The 21,240-nt window shown below is 46.5% G+C and overlaps 1 protein-coding gene across 1 annotated transcript; it reads left to right on the forward strand.

The window, feature by feature from the left end:
• Nucleotides 1-6,533: 6,533 nt before the first annotated feature.
• stil (STIL centriolar assembly protein) lies at nt 6,534-17,884 on the forward strand. The gene is made up of 17 exons (XM_023813183.2): nt 6,534-6,869; nt 7,084-7,171; nt 7,370-7,477; nt 7,570-7,685; nt 7,862-8,049; nt 8,660-8,904; nt 8,991-9,074; nt 9,505-9,591; nt 10,012-10,159; nt 10,395-10,501; nt 11,048-11,174; nt 12,130-13,239; nt 13,487-13,601; nt 13,827-14,013; nt 14,307-14,466; nt 14,880-15,172; nt 16,487-17,884. Exons 2-17 carry the CDS (start codon nt 7,086-7,088, stop codon nt 17,193-17,195), a joined length of 3,870 nt encoding a protein of 1,289 aa, XP_023668951.2. The 5' UTR covers nt 6,534-6,869; nt 7,084-7,085; the 3' UTR covers nt 17,196-17,884.
• The last annotated feature ends 3,356 nt before the right edge of the window (nt 17,885-21,240 follow it).

Below are 21,240 nucleotides of genomic sequence, written 5' to 3' on the forward strand. Positions count from 1 at the left end.
AAGGCAAAAGCGAAACTATTGGTGGAGACGCCCGAATGGGTCAGTCCCAGTGGGAGGAGCCTCGTAACATTATCCTTGAATTTGAGAGGAAAAAAAAAACTAAGGAATCTTGCTGCAGAGAGGAAAGGAAGACCAAACTCAGACCTAGACTCAGGCCTAGGGATTTCCTTTGTTTATGGCGTACTGTTTACGTGCCTTAATCAACGTTGATGAAAATATACCCTCGAACAATTCCGAAACTAATTCACGGGCAACTGCAATAAACACGTAGGATGTCAATAAAACACTTGCCTTTTGGCAGAGTGGATTTGTAGGTCTATGAAGGCAAGGAGCAGTCGAGTGTAATTTGAAGCTCAAGGGGGATTTTTAGCTTCTGTACATTCAGATCCAAGAATCACAGCACGCTAACTCAAGTGTAAAAACTCAAGTGAAGTATTTATTGTAGCCTTGCACATACCATTCGGTGGTAGAGGGGGAGGAGGTCATGTCTGGCTCCCCCCTAAATTTAAACCTTCTATCTACACCCGACAGGTTCGTAGATGCAGTCACCATGGTCTATGGGAAATACCAAATACTTGTTGGTTTTTAATAGCTGATGTTAGGTTGAACAACTTCATTAATCAGGAAAGAACAACCCTCCCCCCATTCAACAAAAACTCCATTGTGCAGTCATGACCTTCCCCCACCCAGGACCTTGACTTTGGTTCGTAAGGTGGCAAAGCCCATTATTCTCCTTCAGGTTCTCCACCCCAGGGTAGCTAATGTGACATTGCGTCCTTCTGCGGTTCAGACCTCCTCCACCCTTGTAGGGCCATCACCACCTGCATTCTGGCTTACAGCCTTCAACCAAACCCTTCTTCTTCCTGACAAGGCCAGGAATGCTGTGATTGTTTGAAGATTCAATCTGAAAGGACTTCAAGCAGGGTTATCTAGTCCCAAACTAAAGGGGGAGGGGGGGGGGGGGCGCTTTCATTTAAAGCGACATGCAGTTGAGAAAGCGGGGGTGGGGGGTGGGGGGGGGGCAGGGGCACCCTCTTCTTCCTTCCACTTATTTTTTGCCTTGCAGTTCATGATATCCTTAATGATCTGAACCAAAATTCAAAGGCATCAATATTCTTCCTTTCCTGCTTCTTCATTGTCCAGCTTTCGCATCCATGAGGAGGCACCTGTACGAGAGAGTCTCAAGCTGCCGGAACAAATTCCTTGTGTGCCCCAGCACACTTGGCGAATAAAGGCTGATAAAGGTTGATTCTGAAATACCATTTGGAAAAACTCTGATCCAAGTTCCAGCCTGTGACATCTCTTGACTGCTGAATCCTTTATAGCTGATGATTGTTCCAAATAGCCTAAATATGTATATAGACTCTATGTCTTCTATTGCCTGTTACTAAAATTTCCTGAATTAATTGTTTTGTTTTTTTGTTTTTTAAAAAAAAGATCCAGATTTTTAAATGGTTTCTATTACTCAGAATTGCATACAAAGTCACAAAGAATTTGCACTTTTTCTAAATACCAGTCCTATTAAAACATCATGGAACAATCTTTGTGTGTGGGCACCATGTATCCAAGAATGGGAGTAACAAAGGGGAATGGAAGAAAAAAACTTTCTCTGGGTTTCTAAGCACATTTAATTCACGTCTCAACATTTTTCATTTATCTTAAATAGCCTTAAATAAACTGTACGTGACTTCTGACACCACGTCTCAGAAAAACAATTAGGGTGTGATAAATGTTCCTTGTTTTGAGGGTGTTTTAACTTTTTGCATGGCTACAGCCCGGCTTTGACCAGAGCGGCTAAAGTAAACAAAGCAATTTGCAGTTGAACAGCTCATCTGCAGGAAAAGCAAGTGAACATAAAGCAGCCTGTAATGTCAACAGCAGCGAGGGGCATTTGTGCTGTTGGTCTGGGCTGCTCTGTCTCAGCCTAAGGTACACACCCAAGGGAAGCTCCCAAAAATGACATTGCATTCCCACCTACTGCAATAATACCACAAGTCTGTCTGAAGTAGGAGATTTAAGACCTAATGGGCGTTTTAGTTAGACATGAACCCTAATGATGCTAAACACGTAGGAGGACAAGGATTGTAGCTTTATGTGCCTTTCCAGTGTTGTCAGAGATTTATCTTTTACATTGTGAAGTCTGCAGTCCTGCCCAGCGGACCACCCCAGTAGTTCTGCTCTTTGTGTCTGCGCTCAGAGTTTTGCTAAATGACATCAGGCTGGTAAACCCGGCTGTCATTTGGGACTGACGAAGTGAGCTTCTCTCTGGCTGTCACATCCAGCCGCATGTGGGGTAGAAGGTCGTGGTGAGCTTAGAGCTAATCCCAGGAAAGAGGGACTACACTGACCCAGAGCAGGAATCAAACCCACAGCCAGTGAGGCTACAGTGCGAGCCACTGAGCCACCCATAACCCATCACAGCGAGAGCTAAATCACTGCAATCTCACTCTGCAAGTTAGGGTCCAGTAACTATTCACACAACTGCATTACAAGCAAAATTATCTGCCCATGTTTAATATGTAAAGCAGTGTTTCCCAGTCCGGTCCTGGGGGACCCACAGACGGTCCACGTTTTTGCTCCCTCCCAGCTCCCAGTATGGACTGTCTGTGGGTCGTGGAGGACCAGACTGGGAAACACTGATGTAAAGAATTATAACTGCAGGATGAATCTAATCATCACCCACAAAACCTTAAGAAAAGTTATACTGAAACAACTATTGCAATAGCACATATTTAATATTTTGAATAAGTGTCACAGCTTGAAAACAATCTCTTATTCCTGATATAGACATGAGAATGGTGGGTTTACCTCTCAGTCAGCTTCCCGCGGGGATGTCATCTGTCTTATCTGAGGCATCCAGGTCACGTTCGAAGCTCCATATCACCATGGACCCTGCAGCCCAAAGCACTCAAACCCACCCTGTCTTTTGTGCAGAGAGTATGTGTATGTTTGCTCGCTCTGTGCCAGTCTCAGAGCCAGTTTCTTACAACATCTCTCCCCCAATATTCACGATCACTTTGCTAATCCTTAACCAAAAAAATCATGTGGATTAGACTGAAATGAGTTCCGCTGCATTAAATGTTACGTAATCCTCTGCAATCTGAGTGACCCCAGCTGTGAGATTACGGTGATGGGCCCACGAGGATGTACAGCCACGCTGCTACCACTCCCGCTGACTCATGGTATTGCCACAGCTATCACGCTTACATCACAAAATGAACCAGGGACCAAAAAGATTCATGTATTCCTGCTGACATGCCACTTAACTAAATCACACCATTAGGGAAATATGTCTTGGTGACGAGCATCATATTTGTCTTGGTGGCACTGTAATATTCTTCCTATTTACATACATTAAACTGTGTGCTGGTCATTAAAATGATAATCTTTGTCAATAAATCCTGAATCCATCCTTGCTTACCTATTACAAGGTTGTGGTGAGTCTGGAGCCTGTCCCATGAGGTAGGGGACACCAGTACTGGATATGCCACTGGAAGATGGGGGTATGTGTAATGTGTAATGCATTTCACGCTGTCTAGAAAGGTGCCCCTATGGGCCTTTAAGAGTACAGGCCATTACTTCCTGTGCGGTTTAAATATAACAGCCACCTGCCTGTGACTTGGGTCACAGAGGGGGCAAAATTTAGGTTGGCCTGAATGTCCCAACCTCCACCATACCTGCTGAACCCCTACTCACTGTCCACTGCCAGACATGCCACACTATTTCCACAGACATACTCTTATCTGCGCTTGCTTTGCCTATGAATACGGGAGGGAAAAGGTGGCAATCAACCTGGCCCTTTGACGATATCCAGTAAGCGGGGGCCATTGAGAACGACCAAGTCTCATTCACAAATAGAAACGAAATGCGTGATGAAATTCTGTACGGCGAACAGTCAAACAACACCACCTAGTGGTGCATTGAAATCAATATCTGGTAGTTGGCGAAATTGACAAAGCGCTTTTCAACAGCTGCGAAGCGAAGCACTGTCGAAGTATACAGCTCTCACAATTTACGTTACAGCACAACTCCTTAGCGATTTCACCCAGTTAAACCCAATCCCTCCCAAACCCTTGTGACTTCCACAGAATTCGGATTGACTTTACTTGCAGAGTGTGAAACGTGGTGACAAGTCCACTGCTTAGTTTCAACTTCATCTCGAAGCTGTAAGTTCAAAAGTTCCCTTTTGACTGAATCCTCATTGTCTCCCACACTTTTGTTCTTTGGTTATTGACCTGACTCACATTTACCCCCATTGTCTCATATTCTGTAGTACTTTGATACAAACATGCTGTAATTTCCAGAAATGTTACTTTCCATAAACATCCAACAGAAAGTTTCAGTTTTCTACTTGCATATGATTTCTTTCAGTATGGTTTCTTTTATATAGTTCAAATATAATCTAGTAACGAATAGAACGCTCTTATCATTACTTTTAGGTGGAATTCGTGCCTTAATCGAATGCTGGTTTCCCATCCTTGACAGTCCATCATGACCAGATCTTCAGGAAGAACTTCAGCTCCATTTATAATATGCTTGTTTTAACTAGCTGCACGGAACTTGATAGAAAGTTTAATTAGGATTTAGATGATGCAAGGGTTTAAGGATATGATCTCAATTATTACTTCATATTCAGACCTCAGAAATTAAGCCATTTTTTTACAGAAATAATCTCATCTTAAGGTATCACAGAACTTCAAAAGAAAAAGCGATTGGGTTGCCAGCTTAACACTACCAAAGTATTACCGCATGGGTACTGTTTTTTTTTTTTTTTAAATTTTGGTATTTAATAGCTTTATTTAAGTGATTACTTGGACACCTCATCTTGTGTTCCAGTTATTCAACAAGTGCAAATTAAGATGTTTCCTTAATGCCTGCAGCAATCTGGCTTCGAAATGAAACTGTACACTCATGTGGTAAAATGAGACTAATGATTAATGAGTGTACACCACTTATTCAGCACATAATTACTGTGTGAATGCATTTAGAACAGGAAATGTGGTATATTCAGTGACATCACCAAAAATTGTCTAATTCTGATGTCAGCAAGGAAGTTGGAAGGCTGTTTACTGTACAGTCTGGAACTTTCTGCGGTGTTTGTGGCTGGCCAGAATACTTTGGTGCTGAAGAGAACTTGAGGACAATGTGATGACAACAGCGAGAGGATCCGTAAGTGGTGCTGGGGATGAGTTTTTTAGAGGTGGGACCACTGGCTAGAATTTAGCCACAGCAGCCACTAGGGGTGCCGACCTTGGGGCCCCTTTGAAACCCCACATCTCCCAAAAGCTGAGATTGTGGGTTTTCCCCCCTCCTTCTGAAAGTCTTGATTAATTTTGTTTGCAAAATTTGTTAACTGCTATTGGCCAGCTCAATGGGTATCGTGGGCAAGTCATTGTGCAAGTGTGTAGGCTCAGTTTATATTCAGAAACTGTGCAATGCTTTATTTCATCTATATAAGAACAAAACACATGAATTTAATCTGAGATCAGGGTTGGAGTCTCCACCATGGCTCCATATGTTTGGAGTACACATGTTCTCACTGTGTCGTCATGAGCTATCCTCCAAGTACTCCGGTTTCCCCCCACAGTCCAAAAAAAATGATGAGATTAATTGGAGTTATCAAATTGCCCATAGTTGTGCACGTGTGAGTGAATGGTGTGTGAATGTGCCCTGTGATGGGTTGGTGCCCCATCCTGGGTTGTTCCCTGCTCTGCACCCATAGCCTCCGGGATAGGCTCCGGACCCCCCGCCACCTGATTAGGACAAAAGGTTACAGAAGATGGATGGGTGAATGAGAGAAACCTTTGTAAAACATGTAGAAACACTATAAAAGTTTTTCATAACCTAAAATAATATCCAAAACCAGTCTTCCAAAAATGATAAATAATACAGTATTGTCATCAGCCTTATAGCACGGGTGTCAAACTCCAGTTTAGGGGGGCCGGAGCCCTACACAGTTTTTGGGCTACCCTCATTTAACACACCTGATACAACTCCTTGTGCTAATTACCACACAACTCTTGAGCTGAATCATTTGTTGTGGAACAGGGAAAGAACTGAGCTATAGAGGACTCCGGCCCTCCTGGACTGGAGTTCGACACTCCTGCCTTATAAAATTCAAGAAATAAAATTAGCACCTAAATCCTTCATATCTATACATTGGCAAATATTACAAGTTATATACTGTTTTTTTATGATTTTACTCACATGCTTCAATCTTTGAGTGTATACTTCTGCCATCAGCGTATAATCAACATTCAATTAGGTGACAGTTTTCCAGCTATCAATAAAAATGTCAGTTTCGGTTTTAGGATCTCAGACTGGCATTTAATGAATGTGTCCGCCTCGGCTATCACATGTTAGTGACGTAACACCCGAGACCCCGCCTCTTTTGCGCGACCCGCCCCTGCTTGGTCAGTTAAACCGAGCCGTTCGAAAAACTGGGAGGGAGGGGCGAGCAAGAATTGCACTTCTGATTGGTCAGCAGAGAGACAATTCCGCGTTCCCATTGGTCTTACGTTTTGCCCCGCCATTGGAACATGGAAACAGCGCCACAAATTTACATTTGATTTAACTCATGGAATCTCTGTTTTGATAATCGCCTAAAGTGGATTGGTTTACGTTTTTTGTTGTGGATTTGCAGGGCTGAAAGAGAAGTGTTGAAACAGTCAAAAAAAAAACGAAAGACTCCGACTTACCGCGTTTTAGACCGCCCCGGGACCTCTGGCAGTCTCTAACTGTAGCCTTGGAGGAGTGCTTGCAGCTTTATCCGGCCTGCTACACGTTACTGTACCTTCTACGGCAGCTGCTCATACCCCCCCAAAAACCGGATTTATTCTGGAGCAATGAACAAACCCGATCGCTTTCTGGTAAGTAGAACACATCTTGGCCATGCATGATGTGCCTAAATTGTGTGAAATTCCACGTATTACTACGGACCGTGTTTAGTCAGGCTATCTAAATGTTCTTTAATGTGCAAAGAGCTCTGCTGCTGAGAGCAAGTCCGGTGCAAAACACGTTAAAATGTTGTAATGAATTTAAGCGTCGGTCGGTAACCTGCCATTGCTTTTTTCCGGTTTTCAGAAATGAGCGTTAAAGTGAATTTAACAGCCCTCCCACCTCACGTTTTGCAAGGCGTTCGCAAGAACCCAGATCCCCAGCGAATGCTCAGGTGAATTCATCTGCTTTTTGGTATTGTGCAGTAATTTTGTATGTATTTAAATGAAAGACGATACAAAGTTCTACATTCACAGCTAATATTAACATTTTTCACATGTTTGCTTTTTTGTATTGTGTCGATAATCTGTGTTTTTTTTTTATATCTATTTCTTGGAATGCCACTGTCATGCGTGTCTGTATTCTTGTACAGGTCTTCGGAGAATGTCATCACTCCTTTCAGTTTCCCCAAGTCTAAAGTCGCACTGTGGGATCCAGCTCCTATCGGGGATTCTGTCAGCCTCCATCTGTGCTATTACAGGTGACATTAACCTAAAGAGCTTATAAGGCTCTACCTTAAACTGAAATGAATGAAATCTTGTGTCAGGTTTCATGCCTCTTTGTTCTTTATAGGAATCCCAAGATTATTCTGGCGGAGAAGGCCCTCCGCTTGGCCTACCGCCAGGCACGGCAGAGTAGCACTGCCATCTTTTCTTGTTTCCTGCTGGGAGCTTTAACCGTGGATGATGGTAAGAATGAAAGGGGAATAGGGTGACCTGTTAATGACCTGTTTCTTCTGTTTGCTGATTCCTTGAGCACTTCAGAAACCACGTGCTGATAGGTGTTGATCAATAGTGAGGGAAGTTGTTTGTTTTGACGCTGTCGTTTCTGTCCGCTGTCTGGTCATACCCACCTTCTTTCCCAGATGAGGAAGGAGTCACCTTGATGCTGGACCGGTTTGACCCGGGTCGGGAGCAGCCGGGGTTGCCTGCGAAGGTGCCCACGGCCCTGTTGCCCGGCGATGTCCTCCTGCCCTGCGTGATTGGCCCACAGGGGGCGACATCCGCGGATCTGCTGCTGCACTCGGCCGAGGACCTTAATGTCACCTTCAAGGTAAAGGAACAACCCATTGGTTGGGGGGGAGTGGCATGTTGGGGTCATCCAGGACGCATAGAGCTGTTCCTTAACTGATTGAGTGATTAAATAAGTCAGTCATGGAGGAATGTAGAGCTCATGCTCATTGTAGGAATTGGGATGATTTGGCCTGATGTTAGGAATTTAGGTAGGACCATCAGGACAATGCTGTTAATGCATCTGTACATCTGCAAGACTCCAGCGTCTACTCATCCATCCATCCATCTTCCAGGGTCATGGGGCATTTTCATTTATTTGTTTGTTTGTTAGATTTCTATAGTTCTATGTCTCGCCTAGCTGGTTGCTTCTCTGTAATATCCCCATCTCACATCAGACCTCGTTCAATTACCTAACGAGGATAATTAGGGGGCATTTATTTTTTGGCCAGGTGGTCTTGAGTGCCGCCCTCCCCCTGCAGTTACTGCAGCCTGTAACTGACAGGTGGCCCCATCTAACAGCATACTCAAAGTTCAGTGCCTGACAGAAAAGGACCAATGGATCAGTCGCTGCACAAGGACCCTGCAGATGTCACAGATATCCTTGTGAGCTGTGGCGTTTCTCCAATGCCGCCTTCTCCTCTCCGCACCAGACTCTGCGACACAGCTGCTGTAGCAGGGACGGCGTGGAGCTCTCTGACCTCCTGGTACCGCGGGCCCGCCTGGTCTGCTCCGAGCAGCTGGACAGGCTGAGCTTCAGCCTCCGCTGGGCTGCTGTCACGGTGGCCGACACTCTGGACGCCGTCCCCGTGCGGCCGGTGCCCGTCATCCCGACCGCGCTGGCCAGGAACCTCAGCGGCGTGGCCAGCGTGACGCAGGCCGTCTGTCGGAAGCGGGGGTGAGAGCACCTGTCCTCATTTAGGGGGAATAAAAGCTTTTTTAACATCACTTGCTTATTTTTAAGCTGCTATTTTTGTCTTGCAGGTTCCTTACCATGGATCAAACTCGTAAACTCCTCCTCGTACTTGAATCTGACCCAAAGGCGTACTCACTGCCTCTTGTGGGAGTGTGAGTTAATCATTTTTTCTGTCTCTTGGTTTATTTTTATATGTGGATCACTTGTAAAACTCTTAAATATGTTCTTCGCAATATTTTTTGGATGGTGGTCTGTCGTTTCAGTGGGTGGGCGTGTAGTTCTGTTGTTTTCAATCCAGTGTTTCTGAACCTGGTCCTTGGGGACCCTCAGACGGTCCATGTTTTTGCTCCCTACCAGACAGTCCGATCTAATCCCTTTGGCTACATGCTTAATTAAGGTGCTTGGTTTCAATCTGGGGGGAATATGTCCGTGAGTACTGGCCTAGGATAAGCTAGCTGATGGCACTTTGGCTCCGCCCACTTGCCACTGGCAGCCACTCCGACATCTGCTGTTAAACTGTCGCTTGGCGTACCCCGTGCTGCCAGCTGAGCTAACCAGTAATTTTGCCCCCCCCGGGTGCAGATGGCTGAGTGGGGTCACACACATCCACAGTCCCCAAGTGTGGGCGTGGGGTCTGAGGTACCTGTATGGCGCTGCTCTCCGGGACAGGTGCGTCAGTATCCATGAGTTCATTTCAGCCTCAGTACATGTGATTTTCTGTGCCATTTTCCTACTGTGACTAGACACATATTTGAAGACATATATTTTGTGCAACACATAACAGTGTGTGATTTTATATACCTGGTTATATGAGCAGTGTTCTTTGGGTGGGTCTATTTAGGTTTTGTGATACTCCTTCAAACTTTATACAGATATAATAGAAATGAATTATGATTATGAAATGTGTTGTAAAATATTAAACTGTTATTTACAAGGCATAGCTTTTCCAAATTTTACTTCAGTTACCAGTTATTTGATTGGCAGATTAAAATTCAGGGGCTGTTGTACAGTCTTTTTGTGGTCACTGGCAGCCCCTCTGACCCTGTGTGTGTGTGTGTGTGTGTGTGTGCACCTGATGTCCCATTTCAGGGTGATGTCTGAGGGCAGGGCCTTCCTGGTGGTGCTGTACTCTCTCACCCATCGGAATCCTGAGTTCTACCAGTGCCAGCCGTGTGGGGGACAGCAGGAGATGACCTTCCAGCTGCTCACGAGTACGGAGTCCATCACCCTTTACAAGGTTGGTGGCTCTCTCAGTTTGGGGTTTTTCATGCCAACCCAAGTCTGACTGTATTACCATAGTGTACATGCATGCCTGGAAGCTGCATTGAATATTTAAATCTAGTGATTGGTACTTGATCTAAATTAAGTAAGGTCTGTTAGCCTGTTAGCAGTTTTTGCACGAAGCTTACATTCAGCAGGGGATTCCGGAAGCCTCCTTGAAGATGACCCTTTTGTCTTGTTCTTTCTGGAAGCATGCTGAGGTAACAGGGCGACCTCTGCAGTTCGAGCTGAGTCCTGAAAACGTAAACCAGGAAACTGAATTCTTCAAGAGGGTGGCATCCAGTGTGTCCTTCAGCAGGTACGAAAGGCACCTGGTTACTTGATGTGTATATTTTGGATGTGACTAAAGTCCGGGGAGTTGAGATGTTTCATGCTCCTACCCGGATCTTTAGAGAGTCTTTAGAGTCCTGGTGCTTCCTGTTTTTCCGTATGGCTGTGAGACATGGACACTTTCCAGTGACCTGAGACTGGACTCCTTTGGGACTGTGTGTTTTCGGAAAATTCTTGGGTACCGCTGGTTTGACTTTGTGTCGAGCAAGCGTTAGCTAGAGGAGTCCCGAATGAGGCACATCACCCGCATTGTGATGGAGCATCAGTTATGGCACTACGGCCACATGGCACGATTCCCGGAAGGTGATCCGGCTCACAGGATCCTCATTGCTTAGGACCAAAATGGCTGGACCAGGCCGAGGGGACACACACGTAACACCTGGTAGATAAGACAGCCATTTTCGGAGGGTGGAACTGGAAGGAGGTGTTTGGTCGTGTGGTGGGTGTGGCAACACGCTGTACCAGTGCATATTCCCCGACTTGTGATCTGACCTTTTTATTTTTATCACTTCAGGAGCTCCGGTGGCGCATCTTCAGCCTCCCCACAAAATAAGCTCTCCATCAGTGACCAGGATTCGGGGGTGGAGGACGAGGACCTCTCACCCAGGCCGTCTCCCAACCCTCACCCACTCAGCCAACAGGTAAGGTGTCCATCTCAAGGTGGCTGCCCCAGATCTCCTCATAGAGTCAGTGTAGAGAGATAACGGACTTGTGCCCCTCTGGAACATCAACACACACAAATTGGTGCTGTTCTCTACAGCCCCCTGTCAGGGCGGCTAGTAATTTCCAGTGGCTAAGCCTCCAGCTGAGGTGAGGGGTCCTGGGTTTGGTAGTTTGTCCCCAGGGACAGTTGGCACCATATTCCATGTTGGCCTGCAAGAGCAATCTCTGATTTTTAAGCTGAAGAACTCTTGTATCAGAAGATCTATGTTTAGAGTGTGGGTCAGATTCTGTGAGTTTGGATGAGGTCCATCCTATACATATGCTTAAGTTCTTGGTACAATGTCTTCCAAAGTTTGATACATTAAGTACAGTTAGATCTGTTTGCTTTTCCTTTTCATACTTGTTTGGCTTATAAAGCTTCTGCGTTTTGCGAGGTCGTCATTATGCCACTGTGAGCTCATGGCTTTTCCCCCTAAATGCTGGTTTAACCTTAACTTCTCGCTATTGTGTGTCGGGTACATCCTGTGCTCTCCAAGGTGCCACGTCTCCATGGGCATTCCTTCTCTTCCTATTGGACAGTGGAATAACCTGCCAGCCACTTGTGCCAATAGTATACTGAGTAAGAGTTGCCTGGTCTGTAAATGTTGCGGGGCAACCAATGGCTATTGTTTTATTTCTTCTGGCTGAGCATTTAAATGATCAGTTGGTTAGTTACTAAGTATTCTTGCTGGTCAAGATTTCTGCAACAGAAGCAGATTAGTCTGTGTCCTGGGTTCCCTAGCAACCACCTCTGGTAACCAGTGTGTTCATTGTTACGGAGTCTTACTGACTGGCGGAGTAGGGAAGGCTTTTGGCATGTAGGGTCTTGGATCACATTCAGACTAAAATAGGTTCATTGAAATATGTATTAATTTGAATGTTGTTTTCTCATAGACGAGGAGTATCCACCCCTCAGTGCCTGAGCTTTCCCTGGTCATGGAAGGGAGTTTTCTGGATGGTAGGAAGCTCTCATGCCGTGAACCTCCCCACGCTTTGGGTCCCACGCCGTTGCCGGCTCTGCAGCAGCGAGGAGGTGCTGCCATCCACGGCTCCCGCCCGGCCTCCCAGCCGCCCGGCCGGGCCGCCATACTCGCCGGCCCGCCCCGGCTCAGAAGGCCACTTGCTCCAGGGACCCTGCCTGCCAAGGTCACCAGAGATCACCCCGGCCCCGGTGAGCAGAGGTTACGAGCGAACGCGGGCAGAAAATCCGCCTCCCCTTCCGGAAGGTCATCTTCGGGGGGCTGTCCACCATCACCAGCAAACTCCGCCTCTTCGTCCTCCACACCGTCCACGCCCATGACCAACGGTTCACCCGACACATCTGCAAGCCAACCACAGCCATTGGCGGCTCCCCCCAAAGGCCTGTCTCCCTTCACTCCTCATCCACCACTGTCATCCCCTGCCCTCCCCCCCCCGTTGGGGTACCACAGCCTCAGGTGCAGCACTGCCTCTCTGAGTCAAGTCCCCCTGTACCACCATCCATCCAGCAACATGCATAGTACCCCGTCCTCAAAGCCCAGCTCTGAGTGTGTGGGGCTGCCCTGTAACTGCTGTGTCCGGCAGCATGGCCACATCTCCCAGAACACTCCCCTCTCCTGGCAAACTGTGCCCCCCAGCCCTGCAGTACCCCGCCTGTCCTCTGGGGGTGCTGGTGTGGTCTGCTGCCCCACACCGGACAGCACCCCACGTCATGAGTGCTGCGGTTCCTCACCTCGTCGCCCTTGCTGCCAGTCGTCTCCGCACCACAGTCCCGCTTGCATCACCAGCAGCCCCGTCCACCACTCTTCCCCCCATGAAGTCTGCTCCCCTGCCAGGGAGCAAAGCACCCCCACCAGATGGCTCATGGAACAGCCGGCCCCTGCTTGCCAGGCCCCCTGTTGCCAAGCAGCAAACCCTGCCTTGCCACCTGGACCTCCAGCTGATGGAGTGACTGGCATCTTGTCTGCTGATGCCTACAGGATTCTCGTGGATCAGGACCGTCAGCTGAAGTTACTGCACGCTCAGGTTCGGCCCTGAATTTATCATTCTGAGGCACTTTTATTGGGGTTCAGAGAGTGCAGATTTGCTGACTGGACGTTTTTAAGTAGCCTCATCTGTCTATGAAAGATGCTGCTGTTCTGAAAGAAGGTCTAAGTTAGTCCCAGGAGGCTGAAGGGGAGGATTCCGATACGTCATTCTGTTCTAATCCTGTCTGCCGTTCTCTAATACATTGTAACATTACTTTTAACTAAATGCAACCACCCACCCCCAGATAAAGAAGCTCCTTGAAGCTCAGGACAAAGAATCGAGTCCCGCAGCCCCCCCATCCTCCATGGAGAGGCGGCAGGAGGAGGTGAAAGAGCAAGTCAGCATCGCTGTGAGCACAGGTACCGCAGTCTGGATCTCACGTTTATGCCACACTATTGCCCTTGGCCCTTAACTGCCTTTGTGCTTAAAGCTGGGCTAAAGCTAGGAATGTAATACTTATCTGGGGGGTGCAGTGGGGGTGGGAAGCGGTTGGGTTTAGGGTTTTGTGTAAACTCACCAAAAGGCAGTAACTGTACTGGGGTCTGTCCCACTCTGCATGTGTGGGGGGTTTCTGTCTGTTACAGGAGCCAGCTTGTTCTGGAGTCCCCCGCAAGGAGAGCCTGAGTCAGAGCTTGAGGCACAGGGTGAGATTGAGGCCAGCTCCGCCTTCACTGCCTCCGCCCCAGAGGAACACGCCTCTCCCTCCATGCTCAGCGACGGCCCGGACAGGGAGGATGAGCAGCGGCAGGCGTTGGGCGTGGCTTCACCTAAGTACGGCTTCTCGCGGTGCCCTCATCGCAGGGGCGGGGCTTTGTCTGTAAAGGTTGACAGGGATCGGAAAAAACTGCCAGCACTGCAGTGAATAAGGATCATCTGCCTCTGTCTGACAAGCAGAGGCACACAGACAAGCAGAGTGGTTTGAATGACCATGAACTATTTGTAATGTTTTTGCATATAAAACATCAGTCTGCAGCAGCTACTCTCACAGGGCGAGTCAATGGTGTATGATGGCAGAGGAGAGCTTTGCAGTCCTCAAGGGTCCATTCCTCACCTGTTCCTCGTAGATCTCCGCCTGGCGATGGACTGCACGTCTTCCAGAGCCCAGTGCTGGGAGAGTCTGCCAGGATGTGTGACCAGACCCGGTCTCCAGACAAGCTGGGCTCCCCCCAGCAGGAAGCCAGCATCTCGGAGGATGAGCAGCAGAGATTTTACAAAGTCTTGCTGGTCAGTTTGTCATTTGTGGCATGAATTTTGATATGATGTCGTGCAGAGGGTACCCCCCCCCCCCCCAAAGATATTTTTTAGTCTGTCTTCTGGAGTGAACGTGAGGAGGCTAGGGGTGGGGGCATTCATGAGGTGCCCTGACGTACAAACATGGGAAGCCCCCTCTTAGAACTTATTAAAGGCTTTCAGATGAAGATCAGAAGCCTGCCCACATAACCTTTGGTGGCCTTCAGACTGGCCTGTTTCAGCAGATCCACTTATGGTCTGGTTCTCAGCTAGTCTGGCCTCAGGACCCTCATTACCCTTTGTTCAGAAAAGCACGACCCAAATTTGGCCGGTGGTGGGGCTAGATAGCCCATGTTCTGCTGTAAACTCTTTAAGGTTGCAGATCCCATAGCCCTGTCTGTCTGTAGGGCCAGGTGAACAGTCGCCTTCGAGTCTCCTTGGGAAAGGAAGAGGCTGAGCGGCAAGAACATGCTGTATGGACTGGACCCCCCACGGAGAGGCATAGCCTGTCCCCTAAGGAGGCTCCGCCCCCCAGGTCTGCCCAGCTCAAGGGACGGAAGAAGACCTCAGAGCCTGACAAGCCGGAGCAAGACCAGGTGCTGCAAGCCACACTCAGGCAGCTGCAGAAGCTGGGGGTGACCTTGGAGCTGGACCCTGGCCGGCAGGGCAAGGCCACGCGCAGCACCCTCGAGAGCACCAGGTAACACCCCATGCAGGGCTAGACATAAACCGCGGCCAATGGCCGTCGTGCCTTTCAAAATTGGCCGCACGCCTCCTCAAAATTGAAGTACCTTACGGCCAAGACTGGCCTGCCTTTAATGTTTGTCTGGCCGTATGCCCCCTTTTTACCGAAAGTAACGTTCATTACACAAAAGACTTGCGCACGACACGGTCCACTTTACCTCGTCAACAATCGATGCATCTGTACTGAACCCGAACCCAACCTTCGATACGAGAAACGAGGTCGACCCGCACATCTCGTAATTCCCAACTACTGAATGAACCGCAATGAATTCTGGACTAATACGATCATGTGTTCGTCGCATGATTGGCTGGTACGGTATGTATCGTCCAGCCTACTATGGAGCCACAGCAATGACAATGGTGCATCATCAGGGGTTACGTTTTTGATTGGAAAAGCCATCCGACGGTTTCGGTAATCATCGTGTAGTTGTCGTCTGCTGCTTATGCTGTCACCATGCCTCGCAAAGATCGGAGAACGTAAAAGAAAGCAAGCTGAACTCGCGGCTACTGCCGCAAAATGTTGCAAATTATCTACTTTGTTCAGGTAAGTGTCAGATGGTGTTGTAAAAAAACATTTGCCGAGGCAGAGCAGATTTGACTCAGAGAAGTACCAAGCTCTGCTGGGAGGATATAGGACTGGTAGCGTGCAGTGTGCAAAAAACGAACGTCAAGTCAATTGTCATGTACACTAAAAGAATACGGGTGTTCTGAGCAAACAAATACAAAAAAATTGACGGCTCCTTTATTGTTGGATTTTGTTTTTTGAAATAAAGCTATATATATATATATATATATATATATATATATATATATATATATATATATATATATATATATATATATATATATATATATATATATATATATATATATTCTGTCTCAAATCGAAGGTCGTATTGCGTAGGTTGTCTAAACTTGGTAATTACAGTAATTGGTAATTAGTGACTCAGTATTGGCCCAATGCCTTTTTGGAAAGTTTCTGCTTTTTTGAAAATAAAAAAATGCATCCTTTATGGAAATAAAATTCCTCCACAAGGCCCGAGGTGTCCTATGAAATTTAAATAAATGAAAAAACATTTTTACTCCAGATTTTGGCCTTGTGCCCAGGCTTAATGGCCTTGTGCCCTAGAAAAAATATGAATAGCCAAGGCCAAAGTGGCTGTGCCCTCCTAAATCCTTATGTCTAGCCCTGCCCATGCCTTTGTCTCAGTCACCTGCTTCGACATTCAACATGCTCAAGCTTATCAGGATTCCATCTGTCCCCTTACAGCACGCTGGCCTCCATCAGTCCCGAGGCAGTGGTCCCGAGACTGACCCTCTCAGAATCTGTTGGGACAAGCATGTGGGCCCCCAGTGTGGGGGGCAGCGTGGACCTGAGCCTCGAGGCCAACGCCATCGCCCTGAAATACCTCAGCGACTCTCATCTCTCACGGTTCTCCTTGGGGATGAGGCCTTCAGTACCCCTGCAGAGCCCCGGTGCAGTGCATTCTGGGAATGCTTCCACAGAATGTGCCACGACAGGGCTGAGCGTGCTGTCCTCTAGCAACATGTCCTTTGCCACCAGGAAGTACATGAAGAAGTATGGGCTGATAGAGGAAGACAGTAGCGAGGAGGAGGTGGAAATGGAGGAAGAGGCAGAGAGCACGGATCTGCGGAGGGACTCGGCCTTGGGGCACTCCACCCGGACAGACCTTTCTGAGAATTTCAGTCCTGAGCGAGGCGGGATCCTGAAGAACATTGGGAACAACCAGGCGGGCTCCCAGAGCCAACTTCTCCGAGACCTACGACCAAAGATGCAGCTTCTCTCAAGTGGTGCCAAAAAGAGATCCCAAAAGGAGAACGACCCCCGGGGGCTAGAGAGAGGTCCGCAGCCCGTGTGGGTGGGAGCCCAGGCGTCTCGGGATCCTTCAGCGGCAGAGAGCTCTGTGGGCAACTTCTTGGACCTTAGCCGTCTCCGCCAGCTCCCTAAGCTCTTCTGACAAACACATAACCGCTGACTGGCTCGAGCGGTAACTATTCAAACAAATGAACTGTACATGTGACAACTTCTGAAAAATGTTTGTTTATAGATTACAGTAGATGTCAGTGCAATTGTCCGCATTGCCCTCCTGGTTTGGTATCACCAATCCATGCTATTCCCTCATTAGTTACAGTGTAGTCAATACTGTCAACCCTGTTTGTTGCACCAACCTGAAGTCACTTGTTTTGGGATGTGGCTGCATTGCAGGAATGGGAGGGAGGCATGATGTCAGCGCCAGCATTTCAGAACTGGCTTTTTTCCTTTAAAGATGTGCGTGTCTCTCTGTGGAGAGCTGCTAGAAGTAAACATCAATGCTAATTGAATTGATTTCAGTTACTTAAACCTGGGTATGTTTACATTTTAAGTTTATTTTAACCTTTTAAATGTTTTGTTTGTCAGGAACATGTTTTTATATGTGGTTTACTCTTCCTGTAATGGAATTTTATTTTTGGCTGATTGTAGGTCAGTCTATGTTCCACATTTGTTTTCCAAATCAGGTGGCTGTGAACAAAGTCAGTGTTATATTTTATTTGCTTTTATTTTATTGGAAAACTTACATCAATTACCTCCACTTTTTTGACACCACTATGCTAACACTATTCTGATTTGTTTTTAATTAAAATAAAGGTCTACTTGATTTTTTTAAAATGTTTGCTAACTGGTTATTCCACAAGTAGAGCACATTTTAATGATTGTTAGTAATGGTTCTGTTTATCTGAAAACTTCAGACGAGATCACATTGCATTCTTTTGAACGTCTCAAAAGGTATCTTCTGTTTTGTAAATTCCAGTTTCAGAATCACAGTGAGATCATGTATCTGTTACTCATGCTGCACCTTAGGAAGCTCTTCATAATGCTCTCATAATAAATTATGGGAGTATTTCGTTTAACTGCTTTTGGGAAGCTAACTGCTCAAGAGAACCACCTAATGACAAATAATATGGTGTAACTACAGAGCAAGATTTCCAGGAAGCACAAAATCCATAATACAATACAGAGCGTAAACAGACTGGTGGCATGTTGTCACTGCAGTCACAGTCACTTATACAGACAATGGGGTTTTTGAAAAGTTTTCTGCACTGACAGTGCTCTGATATTTCGACATGATCGACAGCGGTGGCACACCGGTTTCCGTCTACTGTTTCCTCCTGACTGCTTCCTAAGCTCACGGCTGCCTTTGACAACTCCCTGCTCACCAGCCTTGCGTAACGTGTTAATGAACATCCCCGCACATCCGTCCTTAAAAGGAGAAAGGGACAAGGACAGCCAAGCTTCCTAGAGCAGTCGTGGATGTTTTAAACAGATTTCACTGGAGTTTTCACAGACCTTACACGATTAACCCGTCAATATGGAGCATCTATGTTTCAACATTAAAAAGATCTAATTTGGGCTCATTTTTTGATTGTCTGTCACCTCCCTGATTTTGCTTTTTCAAAATGCAAACTACCTTGTTCAAGAACAGAAGGTAACGAGCTGCACGCCCCCATAAACATCGAAGATCCTAGTTCCCGAGACACACTGAAAGTGACAGCAGTAACAATGACTCATGGGCAGTTGTGGAAGCTACAAAGATATCCAACGCTGAGCCAATAAAAAAACACTGCAGATCCACCTCCCTTCAGCCATCTGTGCACTAGACAGATCCACCACCAAACATGCATATCCCTCCTTGCATGGCTTTGTTCATTATTGTCAGACATTCTTCAGCACATCTACTGATAGGAGTTCGTGATAATTTAAAACCCGTGTCAGTGTGACTCACTGTTTTACTGACCTCATTGTCCCAGTTCTGTGTCATTCGGCTGCCAAAATCAGGCACATTTATCAGAACATCTTTTATGTAACTTCTAAACGTCAGGTGAGCAGAAGAATCCATGTTGCATCACACTGGGAGATCGTAGTACGAGATGTATGACCACGGCAGCTGAGGGTCCCCTTCCTCAAATTAATATCACACCATTCATGGCAAGAGCCAGCAATTGCAGGAGATGGTTTAAAGGAGAGGAACTATAGTAGTGGATGGAGAGTGGCAGTCGCTGAAAGCATGATTTGCCCCTCCATGATACATTAACATTTACTCCCTAAGGTGTCTGGGTCTCACCTATTTCCTGATCTATGTAAATCTCTGTGGGGGCACGGTGGTTAGCACTGCTGCCTCACACCTCTGGGACCTGCGTTCATGGCTCCATGGGTGTAGAGTTTGCATGCTCTCCCTGTGCCATCATGGGATTTTCTCCACGTCCTGTTTCCCCCCCACAGTCCAAAAATATTCTTAGGTGAACTGGAGCTACCAAACTGCCCATAGGTGTGAGTGTGCCCTTAGATGGGTTGGCATCCCATCCTGGATCATTCCCTGCCTTGTGCCCGTAGCCTCTGGGATAGGCTCCAGACCCCCTGTGACCCTGAACAGAACAAGCGGTTACAGAAAATGGATGGATATAAAATTTGACCTACAGTCCACTGGCAGAAGTATTTAGTGATCAGTGGTCATTGTTGACACACCGCAGCAATGAAATGGAATGAAAAGGGGGCAGCTAATTCAGCACCTGGGGAGCAGTGCTTGGGGGCGGTACCTTGCTCAGGGTATCTCAGTGGTGCTTTGCCGGTCGGGGATTCAAACCCACAATCTTTCAATTACAAGTGTGCCCCCCTAACCATTAAGCCACCGCTGCCCAGAATCTTCCTATATTGTGGTCTGAAATGGTTAAGGCTTCTGTACAGAGCTGCTTCTTGGCAGAAGGGTGTGGGCACCAGGGACCCTCTTGAACTGTGTTAAGTAAAGACAAGAAGCCATGTCTAGATTATATCCCAGAAAAATTCTACCAACTGCTCCACAGCCTCCGGATGGAGGGAAGGCAGGCTGTCTGGCTAAGGGCCCCCATAACTGACAGCTAATGCTGGCTCTAAAATCGGAGTAACACTTCACAAAAGAAATGTGTACTATAAACAGCAGTGTACTGGTTGGAAACATAGTCAAACATTTCATTTCAATGCAATATACAAACAGCTAAATGAGAGACAATTTCTGTGCAAATATTTACGCATCGTAATGCCTCGATCCCCGGGATAAATTACTGTTCGATTTAAATGAACCAATGATTTGCACATTTAATTGGCCAGGAGCACAGGAAGGCTCCTAATTGAGTTTTCAAAATGATCATTATATTCGATTTATATAGGCACAAAATAAGTTTTAGTCAACTACAGAATTTTTTATAGAAATTTTACTTCCAGTCCTTTTCACGGTATTTGGCATTTCTTTGTTTTTTTTCATACTCATTAATGTTTTCTACAGGGGGTTACTTTAAAAATAATATGGTCATTATAGCCTTCATTTGAATTATTATGTGAAGTGTGCTTTTGATTTGCGCTATTTAAATACAAATAATTCGCAGTACATAAAAAGAGGAGGAGAAAACAGGAATAAACTTTTCCGCTAGCTCTCATGGGAGCCCATAACATGTTTAATCATTGTCACACTGATTGGGAATATCTGGTTCGTTGTAATTCATATACCGTAGCTAACGCGTTTACGGGGTTATACGAATCATTTAATTCATAGAAGAGACAACTAAAGATGTCGGAAGGAAACGGCATATCCCCGTGGCAAGGAAAACCTGATTTCGTCGCACAGCAAACCAAGTAAAACTGGCACGACTGGCGTTCACCACATCAAGCACCACAGACTCCATTATAACTGCAGTTGATGGGGGATTGCCAAACTCTTTTTCTTTTTTCAAATCTTGTACGTGACACCCACATAAAAACATAATAGCTTGAAATTCTGAGTCATTACACATGTATGAGGAGGACATATTATGTCAATGTAATAACATTTATGTGCGTATATTGTCATACTAAAAACCATACGCAATGAAAGCATAATAAATGAATATGCACGTACAAATCACTGTACATCGATATGAGTTTCATCCATGTCTACTGATCCATTTCCAGGGCTGCCAACTTTGATGGGCTGGAGTGAGAGTTTCAATTCGAGACAA

The sequence above is a fragment of the Paramormyrops kingsleyae genome, chromosome 15, assembly GCF_048594095.1.
Source record: "Paramormyrops kingsleyae isolate MSU_618 chromosome 15, PKINGS_0.4, whole genome shotgun sequence".
Taxonomy (NCBI): domain Eukaryota; kingdom Metazoa; phylum Chordata; class Actinopteri; order Osteoglossiformes; family Mormyridae; genus Paramormyrops; species Paramormyrops kingsleyae.